We start from the raw sequence: 16,698 nt of genomic DNA, 5'->3' as shown, positions 1-16,698 counted from the left end.
ACACACACACACACACACACACACACACACACACACACAGCAACTCATGCACCTAACACACTCCTAGACACAGAAACACACTCTCCTACACCCTTCCCCCTACTGAGGTCCCCTGAGAAAAAAACCTTCAGCCCCACAGAGACGCTGGACGCCGCAAGCCCAGCTCTGCCAGAAACGCATTCACTCCTGCTGGTGGCCAGAGTCTCAGGAGCTCAGCCCCAAATGCACGGGCACAAGCTTTGGCACCATGGTCACCTGCATTGGTGACAGTGGCTTGGTGACATCCTCAGAGCGCGTCCTGGGAGGGGCGGGTGATGGGTGGCAGCTCAGGACCCGGGTGTCCTCTGTGGGTGGGAGCTGCAGGTGGGAACCATGGCAGGGGCAGTGCTGCAGAGCCAGCTGGGCTGGCACCGGGGATGTGGCTGCAGCGGCCGCCACAGCCCAGCCTGGTCATTGTCCTCTGGGCCCCATGGCCTCTGTCCGAGTTCTCCCCGGGTCTCTCTGGGTTCTGGATGTTTTCCTGTAGCCAGGCCTCTCCTCAGGACCCTGGGCCCTGCACACAGCACCCACAGGGCCACCTGGTCCAACACCCTATTTTTGTAGTGGTCTCTCTCCCCTCCATGTACATCAAGAGACTTTCCCCAGAATGTTCCCCTGTTCCGAACTCGAGGGCCACAGTGGGAGCCCTGGGCACTGCCTCCGAAGCCCCTCCCAGCAGCCCCTGGGGACAGATGGACCTGATGCCCTCCCAGCTGCTTCACTTTGGGGTCTGGGGAAGGCCTGGGTCAGCAAATCCTCTGATGTCTTCTCCTGAAGCCCCTCCCTTTCCTTTTCCTGTTCCCTCCCTCCCCTTCTCCTTCCGCCCTCCTCAGCTTCTTTCACAAGACTCCATTCCATGCTTCTCACTGCTCCAGGGCAGGGCCCTGCTGTGTCCTGTCATCTGCCACCTGCAATCCCACCTGACCTAACTCCAGACCTTGGAGCTCCTGGACTTGTGGGAGGGGCTCCAGACTGCCCCCTCCTGTGGCATCCAGCCCAGGACAGCCTCTGCCTAGACAGAGCCAGGGGCTGCCAGGCCTGCAGCTAGCCCACCCCAGGACAGACTCAGCTCTGGCTTGCTTCCCTGTCTGTTCGACTTGTTACCTCCATGGAGAGACTCAGGCAGGGCTGGGAAGAGTGAAGGGGAAGAACAGAGCCCTTAGCAGGGGCTTGAAGTGACCTCCTGGGTGGGATCTGTGCCAATCAGCCCACCAGCCCATGCTGGTGATTCGAAGCCAGGCAAAGGCCCAGGAAGCCTGTGGGCACAATGCCACAGCACCAGGGATCTAACAGGGCCATTCCATCACCAATTTCTGGGATTTTGAAACAGTGTCGTAAAAATAAACATGCTTGCTCTCTTCCTGTGTAATTGGCTCCCTAAAGAATCCTCCGCATCACACAGCAGGAAGTGTTCCTCAGGATCTGAGCACAGCCTAGAACTTTCTCTTTGTGGACAGGAGAGGGGAGGGGCTGGGTCTACACCACAGAGCTAGCATGGTCCTCTGAGAGAGTGAGAGCGTGATCCCGATGCAGAGTCTCCACAAAGGCTGCCTCCAAGTGCAGGGACATCACTTGCAGGTAGGGATGCAGAGGCCTGCCTGGAGACCAACTCCAAAACATCCATTCACAGATGCACAGCTGTGGAGCTGGAGGGACGGTTCAGTGGGATGAGCACAGGCCGGCCGTTCTTGCAGGGGACCAAGGGTCAGTCCTCATCACCCCCATGGGTTCACAGCCATCCTAAACCACAGTTCTAGGGGAAGTTCTAGGGAAGCCCTTTTGATTTGTGCAGGTACCAGGCAAGCATGCGGTGCACACAGACACATGCATGCAAACACTCACACACTTAAAGTCCAGTATCCAACTGTGAAGTTGGAAAGCTGCCTCTGTGGTTAAGAGCACTGGCTGCTCTCGCAGAGGACTCAGGTTTGATTCCCAGCACCCACATGGCATCTCACAATCCTTTATAACTCCCATTTTAGGGAAACCTGTGCCCTCTTCTGGCCTCTGAAGGTACTGCACACACACGGTACATGAACACACACATAGGCAGAACACCCATCACATAAAACTTTGTTAAAGATATTAAGTTGTTGGCCTGTGATGTAGCACAGTTGGTAAAATGCTGGTGTGGCATGCAGAAAGCCCGGTACTCCATTCCTAGCACCATGTAAACCAGGCGTGGTGGTGTGCACCCATAGTCCTAGCACACAGATATAAGGCAGAATAATCACAAGTCCTCCACTACACATCAAATCAGAGGCTGCCCTATCCAAAGCCATAAATGAAGTCCTCCCGCGGTCCTCAGGGACAGGTGTCGTGCTGAGCACACAGTGGGGCGGTCACCGTGACTGAGGTGAGCAGAGTCAGTACACAACCAGCAGCAATGTGGACCAGGAAGAAAGCCACCAAAAAGTGGGTGCTGGGAAACTGAGGCAGCCCTGGCTGGCTCTGACCAGCTACAGAAGCACCCATTCTACTCCTGACCGGGGTGGGGAGACATTCATTCCAAAGCCACCCGCAGCAGTCCAGAGGAGAGGGTGTGACCAAGCACAGGAAAGAGCTGGTAGGGCCTTCCTTCCTCCAGTCAAGATGGCCACAGCAGAGGGCAGGGACCAGAGCCCACTGCCTGGCACTGAGTCCCATGCTGGCTGTGCTGTTTATTAGCTGTGTGGCCTGATGTGGTCACTCGGGCTCTCTGCTTTCCCTGAGAAAGGGGGTGAGTGAAATGTCTCAAGACGCCAATGCCACTAGGAAGAACATCAGGTGTTGAAGATAAGGACTGAGAATGTGACTGCCACTTAGCTCAGCGCCACACTCAGTGTCAGGACCCACAGATGCCCCTGGGCAGGGCACTGGCTGGGCACTACAGTCCACACGGCACAGCCCTCCCAGAGAAACAGGACCACTCAGGTCTTCATGCTCCCTCCCCATGCAGAGTGACCAACAGCCGACAGAAGTCAGAACTCTGTTCAGCCCAAAGCTGGGAGGGAGTCTGGCTGGTGGGGCTGACCCAGGTTTGCTCACAGGCCCCAAGCCCAGGAAGGCCACGGCAGCCTGGGCTCCTGGCATCCCACAGCTCCAGAAGGCGATGAATGGTGCCCAGGGGACTGGCCTGTTCTGCCAGGAAGGTGACTGTCAGCTTTGCCCTCCCTTTCGTAACAGCAGGTCTCCTCAGCTCCAGGCTCCCACAAGGACAGTCTTATCTGGGATTCCGAGTCCTTCCGCAGAGAGAGAGACCCATGCTCTCTGGGGCTTGCCCGGAGCTCTGCTGTGCACTTCGGGCTCCGTGCATCTAAATAATGGTCCTGGCTACAGGACGCTCCATAAGGCAGATGGCCACAAAGGCTCTCTCGGGAGGCAGCACACTTATCTACAACGTTCTCTCTCCATTCCCACAGGCCATGCCACCCTCGTTCATGGGGAGAAGGACAATGAACCCCTTGTGGAACCCTGATGGCATGCACCCCCTCTCTAGCTCCAAGCACTGAACTGGCCAAGAGCCATCTTCTAAAGAGCTAAAATGTCCCTGTCCACAGTGTCTCAGTACCAAGGAGAATGGAAAATTCTGTCCTTGACTAAGCACACCAACACACAGCACTGTGTGGGACACGGAGGACACGTAATAAATGTTTATGGAAGGAGAAGTGAGCGACTAAACAATGGTCTCTGCAGGGAACATGTCTCCTCAGAGATCAGCCAGGAGAGAACACTAGCCAGCTGGCTGTGCATTCCACATCAGCCTGAGTACACAGGAGGAGCTTCCTGGGACACTGAGGCCCCCACTGCTGCTGTCATGAAGTGGACTGGCTGGGGAAACAGCCCAGTGGCTAGGGCGCTTGCCACACAGCACGAGGACCCAGAACTCACACAAAAGTGGACACAGCAGGGAATGCCTGTCATCCTAGCACACCTATGCAGAAATGAGAGGGGCACACAGGAGGGTCAGTACAAGCTTGTAGCCGGATAGCCTGGTACACAGTGGTAAACAACAGACTGCCTCAACACTGACGTTTCTTCTCTGACAACCATGGCACAGGTGTGTGTGTGTGTGTGTGTGTGTGTGTGTGTGGCAATGAGAGCAAAGCTCACACAGGCACACATACAAATAGAAAATAGACACACTCTGTGGTATGTCTAGAAAAGTGGAATACTACTCAACAATAAAAAAGGAGTGAAAGCAACATACTTCCACAAGGGCAAACCCTGACACAGGGAGACTGAACAAAGCCAGCCAGATTAAACACACACACACACACATACACACTCACACTATGGGTTCTGTCTGCAGGGCATTTCAGGACAGGGGAATCCAGCAAGACAGCCAGATCAGAGGCTGTTACGGGAGGATCCAGTATCTGGATCAACCAGGCGCAGCAAGAGGGAGGGTGCCAGGGCTGGACCTGTGCTGCATGAGGCTGTGGAGACAGCAGCTCAGTCAGCCAGCTGACAGGATCTTTAAACTCAGAGATTTCACAATGTGTACAATGTGTTTCAGGCTCACAGACACCAGGAAGGGACAGCCTACCCAGCCTGCCCAGCCGTGTAGTGAGGGCCAGGCCCACAGCTTAACGCTCTCCTGCACGCTCTCTGGGAAACATACAGCAAGTCATGAGTGAGTGCCCTCCTGAGGGACCTCCCAGGTGTGGTGACAAGTACTTCTATTTATGAAATAGATTGAACAGCAATGTCTGTGTCACAGAAATGTGCACACACACACACACACACACACAGGCATGCACACAAGTGCACAGAGGATGCAAAATAGTTTCCCATTCCGAAAACACTTCCCTGAAAACTGTGTGCCAGAGAGCTGTGATTTTCATGTCAGCTGCACCTGGGGCTAAATCCACAGTGCTGACGAACTTGTCACCAGAGCTCAGATTTCTTGATTTTATTTATTTATTTTCTTCTCTTTTCTTTAAAGGCCGATAAGGAACTTAAGAAAGAGACTGAGAAGCAAATTTCATATAAAACTAAAGGCCACAGGGTGCAGTGGGAAGAGGAGCAGCGAACCTTGCAGTCCTTGAAACCTGGTTCAAACCCCAGCTCTTCCACTTGCTGTGTGTTGTCAGGTGAGTGCACCTGCCTCTCTCTGCCCCGTTCTCTTCCTGAGGAGGCACGAGGGCAGTCATTCCTGTTCCTCCTGAGTGCCATGAGGAAGGGCTAAGAGGAGATAGATCAGGTGTCAGGCTGCAGCTGGGCACAGAACCAGGTGCAAAAGCGGGGATGTATCCGTCTCAGGACATGGGGTGCAGACAAGGTCGCCGCTGCGTCCAAGGCGGGGCTTCCTGTCCTCTGATTTCAATCAGCCTGTGCTGTGGCCTCCCTCCTCTGCCCCAGTTCTTTCCTACTAGCACCAGAATGTGCGGCCCGGGCCCGGGCCGCTCCTGCCTCTGCCTCTGCCTCAGCCTCCCTCCCACCCCGTCTCACTGAATCGGAAAAAAGACACTGCTCGTTTGTTTTCACATCTGACTTCAGATCTCCGAGTCTGGTCTCAGAACGCTGGAGCCGATGTAGGGTGGTAGGACTGACCTCAAAATGGCTGCCCTATTTTCAGAGCTGACCTGGTTTACGTAAGGACCTGGGCAGCCCGTCTGATCCTGTAATTATGCGGCAGGACACTTGTTAACGCCACTGAGCTCAAGCTCCCACGCTCTGCCCCACCTCACTCCGAGCCCTGCAGCAGCCACTCACAGGGCCCGCTCCCTGGCTCAGATCTGCAGTCGGCCTTGTAAAGAAGCACCACTGTCCTCCAAGTCACCGTCTCCAGATCTGCGGCCCGGAGAAGGCCAGCGCGCAGGCGCACACCGTCTCCAGGTGCCAGTCTCCCACACACGAGTAAACTGCGTCAGCTTGCTTTCCTTAATTAAACGTCTGCTTTGAGGCTCGCCGTACGCTCACTCCCATGGCCACATGAAGCGGGTGACCTCCGGTGCACCCGTTACTCAGTTCTCGCTCCTGGGACATCCTGAGAGACTACAGTAAATAATACAGTCAGGTTCCCGACACTGACAGGGGTAAGTCATGGCCACCACCTCCTCCAAGATGCCCCTGCTGAGCCTGCCTCTGGGCGCTGAGGCCTGTTCTGTGTGCGGCTGTGCCTTCTGGATAGCTGGTTACCCACCGTGTGAGGACAAAAGGTGAGACACGGGTGCACGGCAGGTGCAGGCCTTCAACTCTGGAAGACCTTGCCAAGACCGTCTCGGCACAGCAGCGACATCTGCCTCCCATCCACGCTGCAGGAGTGGCCCAGTGTCTCACGTCCCGGCCAGCATTTGGCAGAGCCACGTTTGTTTTCCATCGCAGCCATTCTGACGGGCGGGCAAGTGTGTCTTGCCGGAGGGGGGTGGGTCCCCGAGTCGTTTCCTCACAGCCCCCGAGTGAAGTGTCTTGGGCTTTGGGGTCGTGTAAACATGTTTGCCTGTGAACGGGCCCTCTGCCTGTTTCCGTCGGTGCAGTCCTGGGTCTGTGCCTTACCGAGAGCAGCCCTGTGTTTTCAGCCTAAGACAGTGGTTCTCCCACAGACTGTAGACATTTTGCATCTGTGTTTGCCTGTGTGTACACGTGTTGCTAAGTGTGCGTGCACATGTGCGTATCCTCATGGAGGCCAGAGTCTGTCTCTCGCCCAGCTTGCTGCTCTGCTGTGCTGGCTGTCCAGGGATCCTCTGCCTCTGCTTCTGAATGCACTGGTACACAGGTTCACACTGCCTCTCTTAGCTTTCCGCATGGGTTCCGGGGATCCAAGCTCAGGTTCTCATGCCAAACAGTGAGGACATTAGCGATGGGCCACCTCCTCAAGGCCCAAACTCAAAGTTCCGACCAGGTCTAACTTGTCTGAAGACTATTCCAGAAGAACTTGTTTCCTAAGTTCTACAGTTCTGCATTTGATACTGTGAAACATTCAGCACTGACTTGTTACTAGGGTGTGGGAGCTGAGGTCCAGTGTTCTTTCGCTGGGTGTGTAGCTGCACCAGCCCCATGCAAGCCATCTCCCTGCCATTGAATCTGAACCTTTGTCAAGAGTCAGCCAGGCAGGGGCTTGGGCTCCACTCCTGAGTCTGCTCGGTGTCTCTGACCGACATGTCTCCATGCTCACAGACACCGCCGTTGTCACATAAGGACTCTCACCGTCAGGTAACCTATTTCCCTTGGCCTCCCGTGGAAACTCACCCTTAAGGATACACACTTTTTGTTGAGCTTTGGATGAGAGTGGTGCTCACGGCTTACCAACTTGAAGAGAACTGATGCCTGATGCCGTCTCATTCATGAACATGGTATGTCTCTACTCACTTCTTAGACATCGCTTCTGGTGCTATATAGTTTCCAGGACAGAGAGAGCCAACAGTCATTTCTTAGCTACATCCACAACTGTTTTCTTCTGAGCCTCTGGAATGTGTCCCCAACATGAATCAAAGGTATGGGAGTCATCCCATGAGGCTATCGAGAAGTGGTGAGCTCTTGGGTGTTGGGACAGTGGAAGGTAGTTAGGTCATTGGAGTATGCCCTGGAAAAGGATAAGCATTAGTTTACCAGCCCTTCCCAGCTGCTGCGAGGAGGGTAGGCAGTTTACACTGCCACGTTCCAGTCTTCATTTTCTTGTTACCCCTGACTCAAAGCAACAGACTGAGTGATCATGGTTTAAAAGCGCTGAAACTGTGAGCTGAAATAAGTCTTCGTTCTTTTAGGATGATCTTAGCATTTGTTAGAGGAAAGGGAAGCTGACAACATGGTCTTCTAGTTGGCTTCGGCTGCCAACTTAGCGTAGCCCAGAGTTCTAAGTTGGACCCTCAAGGATCGCCTCCATCACAGTGGTCTGTGGTTGTGCCTGCGGGGCATTTCCTTGATTGGGAATGGATGGAGGAGGACACAGCCCCCTGTTCACAGCCATCCTAGGTAGCAGGCTCTCAGCTGTGTAAGAAGGTAACTAATGCCAGCTGGAGAGCCAGCCAATCTGCACTCACTCCTTCACAGTTCTGGTGCACACCCTGCTTGAGCGTCTGCCCTGACTTCCCTCGGTGGTGGACCTGTAAGATGAAATAAATCCCTTTCCCAAAGTCGCTTTTGACAGCGGCGTTCTTCACAGCGAGAGAAAGTGAGCTGAAATTTGCGGTGTTGTGTTTCTCACTTCGCTATCCATGTGTCCATTGCCAATGGATAGAAATACAACCAACTTTTGTATATTTACCATGTTTTCTGTGACCTTAATGGAACTCAGAGGTTCCAACAAGGTGATTTTCAATAATCTGCATGTTATTTTTCCCTGCCATTGAAAAAGGATCGTTTTCCCCATATCTGTCTGCCTGTAATTTCCTTGTCTTCCTGTGTTGAAGTGGCCACAGCGTCTGCTGTGGAGTAAGAGTGATGGCCGTGCGCACTGCCCAGGTGTGTCCAGTCTCAGAAGAAATGAAGCCAGTTCTCACTGTCAAGAATGGTGTCAGTCACGGGCCAGCACAGATACTCATTATCAAGCTAAGAAAACAAAAACCTGCTCTGATTCTGAAAGCTGGCATGAAAACAGGTTGAATTTTATCAAGTTTTCTTTCTGCATCCACTGAGATTCTAGCTTGGCTTTTTCCTTTAGCTTTTTCATATGGCAGCCTGTACCAGGTCAGATAGCAAACCATCCTTACATTCTACAGAATGACCCTCACTTCTCTTATGAAGCTTTTTTTAACCTTCTGCTGACTTCTATTTACTAATATTTAGCTGAGACTTTTTTTTTTTTTTTTTTGGAAGAGATGGCTTAGCATTTAAGGGTCCTTGCTGCTCTTGTGGAGAACCCTGATCCAGTTCCCAGCAACCACATGGAGACTTACAAACATCCCCCAACTCCAGTTCCAGTGGATCTGATGCCCTCCCCTGGCCTCTTTGGGTACTGCATGCATGTGGTCCACTTACCTACTTGCAGGAAACAACATTCATACACATGAAATGAATGTTTTTTAAAATAATATTTTGTGCATTTTCATGGATATTATTAGTCTGTAGAGACGTGTGTTAGAGAGCTTTGACTTTGATCTCAAAATGTTTCATAAAATGAGTTCAAAAACATTCATTTCTCAACAGCCTTTTGATGCTAGGCTGCCTCTGCTGGGACCCCTGGCCCTTCTCCAGCATACACTTTTCCTGAATCAGACATCGCTGGAAACAGCACGAAAATGACATCTACAGTCTAACTATGCTGTGGCTCACCAGCCAGTACCACATCCCTCCTCCATTGGCACTCTGCTCCTATAGCCCCAGGATCTGGGAGCCTCTGGCCTTCTTTGGTGGAATCTGAGCTGCATCTGTGGAAGGCCATATGTCAGTGGAACTAAAGCCTTGGCTCTGCCCAAGCAAAGCCACATGGCCTGATCCTCTGAGACTGGCGTTTCACAAGCTTGAAGGTGGGGGCGCTCTAAGGAATCCCTGCCCTGCTAACAAAGCCAGTAAATTGAAAGGTCACTGACTCAGAACTCATCGTTTCCTGCCTGGCTTATACTTCAAACTGTAGATGTTTCCTGCCACCCAAATTCTTTTTCTGAATCCTTGAGGAGAGGTGGCCACAAGTGAGCCCTGAGGTTCAGCCGGGTCTTCAGGATTCAGACCCTGGGTATGTTCTTGTCTGCTCATCTCATTATACATGCTAAGCTCCAACTCACAGAAGCTGGGCCTGGCCATCTGCCTAGTGCCAGAAGTGAGCCCACCATCCCCCTGGAGACCCTGCCTCTCTGTGTCAGCAGCAGCAACCAGGCCGTGACTGCACATTACAGCATCTCATTCAGACTCCATCCTGAGATGGTTCAAGTCTCCTTCTTTGGGAGGAAGGGGCCTGAAAGCTGATTCTTCTCCCAGTGAATAAACCACTAATGACAAATGATCTGATAGACACTGGTCTTCAAATTCCCCAACACACACACACACACACACACACATAATTCTGGTGCAATATTTCTCTTCTATGAAGCCTTGGGTGGCATTTGTATCAGGCGCCGAGTGTAGGGACAGATAAGGTGGGTCCGTGCAGCCTACAGGTCTCAAGAGGCAGCCTGGGTTGCCTGTGTCTATGCTACATAAATCACTTCAGAAGATACACAGCCCACCCCAGTGATGTCTGGGCACAGCACAGAGGGAGGGCCCTGGAGATGTCTCCCACAAGGGTCTCACAGGGGTCAGCTCGCCCTTCCTTGGGTAAGCTAAGCCCTTCACATATGCTGCTCTCATCTCCCACCAACCACCTCCGCATTCTGACTTCAGGAGGCTGCTGTGACAAGGCAGCAGACAGCCTGTCCCTTAGGTCCCTAGAGTTTGACAGCTGTTTGAAATGAGGGAAAGACACCCAGGGGCCCAGCTGCCTCAGCTGTCTCAGCAGCTCCACTCTCTAAACTGAGGGTCTCTGAAGACATCAGGGCCACCCCTACCTCCACACTAACCAGGTGCGGCCTCAGCCAACACAGAGAAAGGGTCCCTCAGGAGCCCTCAGTGCTGAGGAGAGCTGTAGCCAGAACTGGCCATGGAGTCTATGCTGAGTCAGCTCTGTCCAAGGGGCAGGCTTGAGGGCAGAGGGGGCAGGCTTTGAGAAAATTACTTTCCTCCTGCCTGTGTTTCTGTAGGAAGGATGTGCTCTGAGCCAATGTCCCCCATAATGGCCACTAGTCCCAGGTGGTCGCTGTGTGTCCTGAGAAGGGCACGGGACACCTCATTTGAGATTTGTATGGAGTCACTATCACAACTTGAGATTTTATGTTGACTCACCATGGCATACTACTATTTGTCTAGACTAAACAAAATGGATTCTTAGTGGCTAATGGAAACATCAAAGTCTCTGTTCTGCCCATACTCCATGTGTTCTGCCCTCTGAAGAGCACCTTACCTGAGAGCCATCATTGGTCAGTGACACCTCTGAAGGCAAAAGGACTGACGTGTGAGTTGGGCAAAGCATCTGTGGGCACCTGTCCTCCATGCACAAGTCGAGGATACGAGATCTGTGAGGTGAGTGGGCAGATGAGGGCAGAGCTGGGTACTTCCCTCACAGGAGCAGAGCAGCAGGCAAGTCCCATCCGGGTACAGTTCTACCACACAAACGCAGCACAGCACGCAGGCACATCGGTGTGTCACAGCCCGCTAGCAGACTCCTCCTTCAGCTTCCTCTGCACCCACAGACACTCAGCACAGATCTATCCTCAGAATGAGCTGGACCCGACAGGGAGAGAAGAGGCGCCAGCAGAGTGCAAAGCCAGACACGCCTTTGCCCACCTTGCCCCTCGGGGCTTCCCCTTCCTCACCCACTGGCTCCTCCCTCCCCCACCCCGCTGCCAGGCAGACACCAGCCCCTGCTCCCCTCTCACCCGCAAGCACCCTTTCTCCCGAGTAGTTAAAAGTCTGATACTGTCTCTCATACTGAGCTGATGATGACTGAAAGAGCTAGAAGGGATTGTTTTGTCGACCATGTCTGTATTCTAATTGTGAAAAAAATCTCTAAGCCAAAGGACTGCATCTCTAATGGTAAAAATCCAATGATGTGATTCAACCCCAATAAGCCAGGTTGAAGAAGCGATATCTATTTGGAGCAGGAGAACGCCTAAGCCTAAGGCTGGAAACTCTCTCCTGGATTTCAGTAGAGAGCCAGGGAGAAGCACAAAAGTGGGACTTGATAAAATAGGGGCACTGTGCCATGCTGACACATTTAAGCTTGTACAGGCATTTCCCGTGCACCTACCATTTGGCTGGCAATCTTGCCAGGAAGCAATGAGGAAGGAGGCAGTCCGGTGGACCCTGGGCCCCAGCAACCACTCCAGCACAACCCAGGATGCTCCTGTGAATGCCACCAAGCTTCTCTACATGACATCATCCCCCACTGTGTCCAGGCCCCACAGCAAGGTGCACGTGCCTGCCACTGTTGATGCCCCTTCCCAGCAGCCCCTGGGGTCAACGGCAAGCAGGACTAAGGAGTGAAGACAACACTCTGACACAACAGCCAGCCAGACTCAGGGCCACGCCCAAGCAACTGGCCAGAAGGCTGGCAACAGGAGCGGGGGGGGGGGGGGGCAGGGGTGCACACCCTATCTCTCTCAGGTCAATCCTAAGAGCAGGAAAAGTGTGTCAAAAGACAGCAGACTGAGACTGTCATCAAGCCAAGCAGGGAAGGTGAAGGTGACAGATGCCATGAGCCACCTGAATGGTGAATCCCAGCTCTGTGTCACAATGTTTTCATGGAACAGAAGGGATGAAGGTGGAGGAAGGGGCATCCCACAGGGTTCGGGTTGGTTCTCTTCCCCTTCACCGGCCCTGGCCCTGGGGAGAAGGAAAGGGAGAAGAGGGGAAGAGATGGGAAGATGGCACAGGAGATCTGACCCTTGCAAAGTACAATTTCAAACACTGCCCTTCACTCTGGCTTCTCCTCTGGCAAAGATTTTAGGGGATCCCACAGATCCATTGTGGATTTATGGTTCTCTCCATCATCCTTGGAACTTTTTGCAAAAAGTAAGGGGCCAGAAGGACCTTCTAGCCACCTCCCTGCACCTGCCATCTGCCCAGAGCTCAGTAGCTGCCACACTGCTCTCGTGTGGACCCAGGATTCTCCAAGTAAGCCCTCATGGCCTACCCTGAAGATGCACCCCATACTCCTGGCCGATGGTGGGTGGGGAGCAGGCTACTGTCCTGGTAAGTGTCCTCAGCAACTAGCTCAATCCTACAGCTGTTCTGACCCTCCCCCTGACCTGGGTGGAAATCAGGGGACCCAGGGGCCACTAAAGGACCCTGGACTCTGATAGGGGCACACTGTGACCTGACTCACTATTCCAGGCAGCTTAGCTGAGTTAATCTGAGTTACATAATAACAGCTCCCCACTAGCATTTTATGAGTCACTAGCCCCTCTGAATTCCTGGAAGGGGTCTCAGAGGAGGAACGAGCCTGGTTTGCACACCACTGCTCTGGCCCCGAGAGCCCCCAGCCTGTCTCCCCCTCGGTCTGCCAGGCAGGAGGCAAGCAAAACCCTCTCCAGCTAGACTTCAAACGCAGGAATCTAGATCAAGGATATATTTGGCTTTCTGAGCTAATCTTTACATCAATTTGGTCTCTGCTGACTTGTAACCCTTTGAAGCAAACCTAGCAACCGTGTATTAAAATCATGTGACTCCCACATAACCCCTAGAGAGATGCCCCAGTCTCAGGAGACCCACAGCATGGGGTTCCAAATCCATAGGCTCTATGAAAACCCAGGGTTCCATGGCATGGTTAAAGCATGTGTTTATTTCCCAAGAATGCTCAGGGCAATGTCTAATGATCACCCTGCCTTTGTTGGGGTCAGAAATGACGATACGGCTACAAGGCTGGGTGGGAACAGCTAGCCCCCAGGTGAGCCCAGTAAGGAGGAGGATGCAGACCACAGAGGGACGAACAAGCTGTCCTGTCTCCAGGGACCAACAGTAGACATCTCAGGGAGGTGTGGAGCCGTTTGTAAGCTGCTCGCCCTGCTTCTTTCCCCAAGGCACAGAGGAGAAGAAAGCCGGGGAATAAATAAACAAACAGGCAGGGAAGGGGTTGCTACTACCAACTCCTCCACTTGGCCCAAGGATAAGAGAGAGTGGTGGGGTGTGCTGACGTTGCTGGAAGCTTTCCACTACCTTCTAAATTTACCATTTATTCTAGCATTATTATCCAGATGAGTATCATGGCCTCTGACCCTCGATGGATTCCAGTTGCAATCAGTTTAGTAGCAGCAGCTGGAAATGAGAGAGAGCCAGCATTCACCCAGTGCCCAGTGTTTGCAGACAAAGCATTGACTCCATCCACTGAAGGCTGGCTGCGCAGCCCCAGCTGCTGGGGGCTTTATGCTGAGGCTAGTGACAGCCAGCCCTGTGGATCCCTGCCGGGAAGCCCAGACACAACACAGCACACACTGGGAGAGCTTGAGAAAACTGTGAATTGTGTTCTTAACATGTACTCAGGGCCTCCCTAGCACAAGGCATGCCTACCGCTCAGGGTTGGGAGACAGGGTTGGCTGGGAGGAACAGGGCCAGGCTTGAGTCTGTCTGCCTGGTCTTAAACACAACCCAGCAGAGGCTGTGGGTGCTCGTTCCCGGCTACTCCACATCACCCCATGAGGCCACAGTCTCTTCAGGTCAACGGAGGAGGCAACCAGGGCCAGACCTGGGGATCTGGACTGCCTGCTGAGTAAGCACACACTGTACCCCACCAGTCCTCCCTCTCCCCAGTGCTCAGGGACCTGTCAGCTCTGCTGGCCCCAAGTCTTCAAGGACTACCTTTCTCCGGACTCAAGGAAGCCCTGATACAACTCCCACCAACAGACAAATAAATAAAAGCAGAAAAATCCAACTCCATCTGCTCCTGCCTCCAAGCATCCAGGCTTGCATACAGCTCAGCTCCAGCCCAGAAGCCACCAAGCCTGGCTCCGAGTGGGAGCAAGGAAGCCCCTCCCTCAGCTTGCAGGCAGCCTCCTTTTCCCAGGCAGAATGAGCGCTGCCTTCTGCCACCTCTGCTGGAAGTGACACCTGTCCTAACCAGGCTCCAAGCTTGGCAGCAAGATGCCCAGTGCTCATCCAGGGAGCAGTGAGGAGCAGAGAGCAAGCTGCGATGAAGGGCTGTGAGGCAGAAGTGCAACTCCTGAGCTCAGGCTCCATGTGCCTGTGCAGAGGGAACAAAACCGCTTAGAGCCTCTGCTACACGTACAGGGTTAGCTCTCCCATCAGGACTGCTGAGAGTAGCAGCTCTCCTCGGGGCTCTATGTGAAGAAAATCTTGCATGCTAACATCTGGCAGGGAGGGACCCTAAAAGGTCAAACTTCAAAATCCCCAACAGAATGGTTTCTGAAAGCCTGGTTGTGCTCATGCACAGCTATTGTTCTGTGGTAACAGCTCGAAGGAAGTCTGTCTGCCTGGAATTTGTTCTCTCCCCATTATCAAAATATACTGCCCTTTCTCTCTAACAACTTGTGCAGGTAAGTTGCAAGCAGGTGCTAGACTGCAGCTCCGGAAGCAGCGAGGAGCTCAAGCTGCCTCTCGGCAGGGCCGGGAGGGAATCCACTCGGTTGCCCCTTAAGCCCTGGGATTTGCTGAGTACTGGGACAGTCGGAGGAGAAGGGCAGAAATACAGACAGAGCACCGAGAGGAGCTCATGCCAAAAGAAGCTGTCCTTGCTTCCTGTGGTCCACACCCCAGAATTACGGAGCCTAAACCTCATCTCACCACAGTCTATGGATGGACTGAGGCTCGGCCAGGGCCCCATGCCCAGCAGGTCGGCCTGGTGATTAACCTCTTAGAGCCCACAGCGCAAACAAACCCAGCCACCAGGAAAAGGAGTGCCAGTAATGACGTGTGACAGATGCTGCTGACCGGCATGCATCCCTGGGCGCCAAATCTACTCGCAAATCAAGGGCAGCTAGAAAACACTCGCATGCCAGTCTCCTTCAGACTTCTCAAAATCAGGTCGCGCACATGTTCCTCCCTCCTTTGGCCCCACTTTCTCCCCAGCTTCATGCCGGTGGGGGTGGCTGAGGCAGCCTGCTCCAGCAGCCACCGGCCCCTTGCGTCCTCAACACGGGAGCGCAGTGCATCCCAGTGGACAAACACCAGAAGCGCAAGCAGCCCTTGTCAGCTTCCATCTGTGTCGTTCAGCCAAGTCCCAACCGCCGACCCAGGCACAGCAGCTCTGGCTGGAAACCCCTTATATGGGGGCAGGGGCAGTAGGCTCTCTGGTCTGTAAAAGGTGCGGTTGCGTCCTGGGCTCCCCAAAGCCGCCCAGAGCAGGACCCAAAGAAGCCAGAACGATTCGCTGGATGGGCAAAGTTTGCAGAGAAGGGTCTTTCTGGCCAGCCCCATCACCGCGCTGGGCTTGAGTTCCTGCTGGCCCGAAAGTCCCGGACACAGACAAGCCCTGTTCGCCTGTGTGCCTGTGAAGGGTGCTTAGAGGAAGTTGCCTGTTCTCATCACACTCCCCTAGAATCCAAGCCCTCCAGACCCAGCTGTCCGCCAGCTGCCTGCGACCTTCTGCCCGGAGGTCACCCCGAAGCGGCTGGGCAGGCAGCTGGGCTCCCGCTACACTCCTGTTCAGGGGCCCCGGTCCCGAGGAACCGAGAGGAGAGCTGGCCCAGCGGCTGTAGGGTTCTGGGCTCCCCAAACTCCACTGCAAAGCTGCTCGGGAACAGGGAGGGTTGCTGGCTCTCCCGAGCAGCGCCAGCGTCAGCCCCGGCCCCCGAGTCCGCCGCGCCCAATGGCCCGCAACTCGCTCCAGGCTCCGGGCTCCGGGCTCCGGGCTCCCGAGAGAGGCGCGCCGGGGCCGCCCGCCAGGACACTGCGCTGCTGGCGCCCCGAGCCGCGGGCGCGCCTGGCCAGCCCCGCGGCCAGGTCACTGGGGCGAGCGCCCCTGCCTCGACCCCAGACTTGCGGAGCCTGAGAGACAGCCTCTCCCTGCCCAGCCTCAGGAGCCCGCTGAGGCGGCCGCGCGCCGCGGCTTCGGAGGCACCTCGCGGGCCGCCCTAGGGAGGCAAGAAGCGGCGCCTTCGCTTGCAACAGTGAGCAGCAGCCCGGCCCAGCACCCACGCACCCCCCACGCACCCTCCTCCAGCCGAGTCGCTCACCTGAGTCCCAAAAGCTGTTGGATCCACATGGTCACGTTTCAGGGAACCGAGCCTCAGACCTTGTTTGCCCCGGCCATCT

At 54.3% G+C, this 16,698-nt stretch overlaps 1 protein-coding gene across 2 annotated transcripts in view; it reads right to left on the bottom strand.

The window, feature by feature from the left end:
• Window positions 1-16,698, bottom strand: part of Ajap1 (adherens junctions associated protein 1) — a 107,076-nt gene that overhangs the window by 89,313 nt on the left and 1,065 nt on the right. Inside the window, exon 1 of one of the 2 annotated variants that reach the window (XM_055615216.1) lies at window positions 16,620-16,698. The exons of the other annotated variant lie outside the window; for it this stretch is intronic. Within the exon in view, the coding sequence (XP_055471191.1) occupies window positions 16,620-16,648 (29 nt within the window). The 5' untranslated portion in view covers window positions 16,649-16,698. The remainder of the gene's footprint in view (window positions 1-16,619) is intronic. 2 annotated transcript variants of the gene reach the window in all.

Source organism: Psammomys obesus, unplaced genomic scaffold (assembly GCF_907164565.1).
Source record: "Psammomys obesus unplaced genomic scaffold, mPsaObe1.curated_primary_1811, whole genome shotgun sequence".
NCBI lineage: Eukaryota > Metazoa > Chordata > Mammalia > Rodentia > Muridae > Psammomys > Psammomys obesus.
This window is presented reverse-complemented; position numbering and strand designations above follow the sequence as displayed.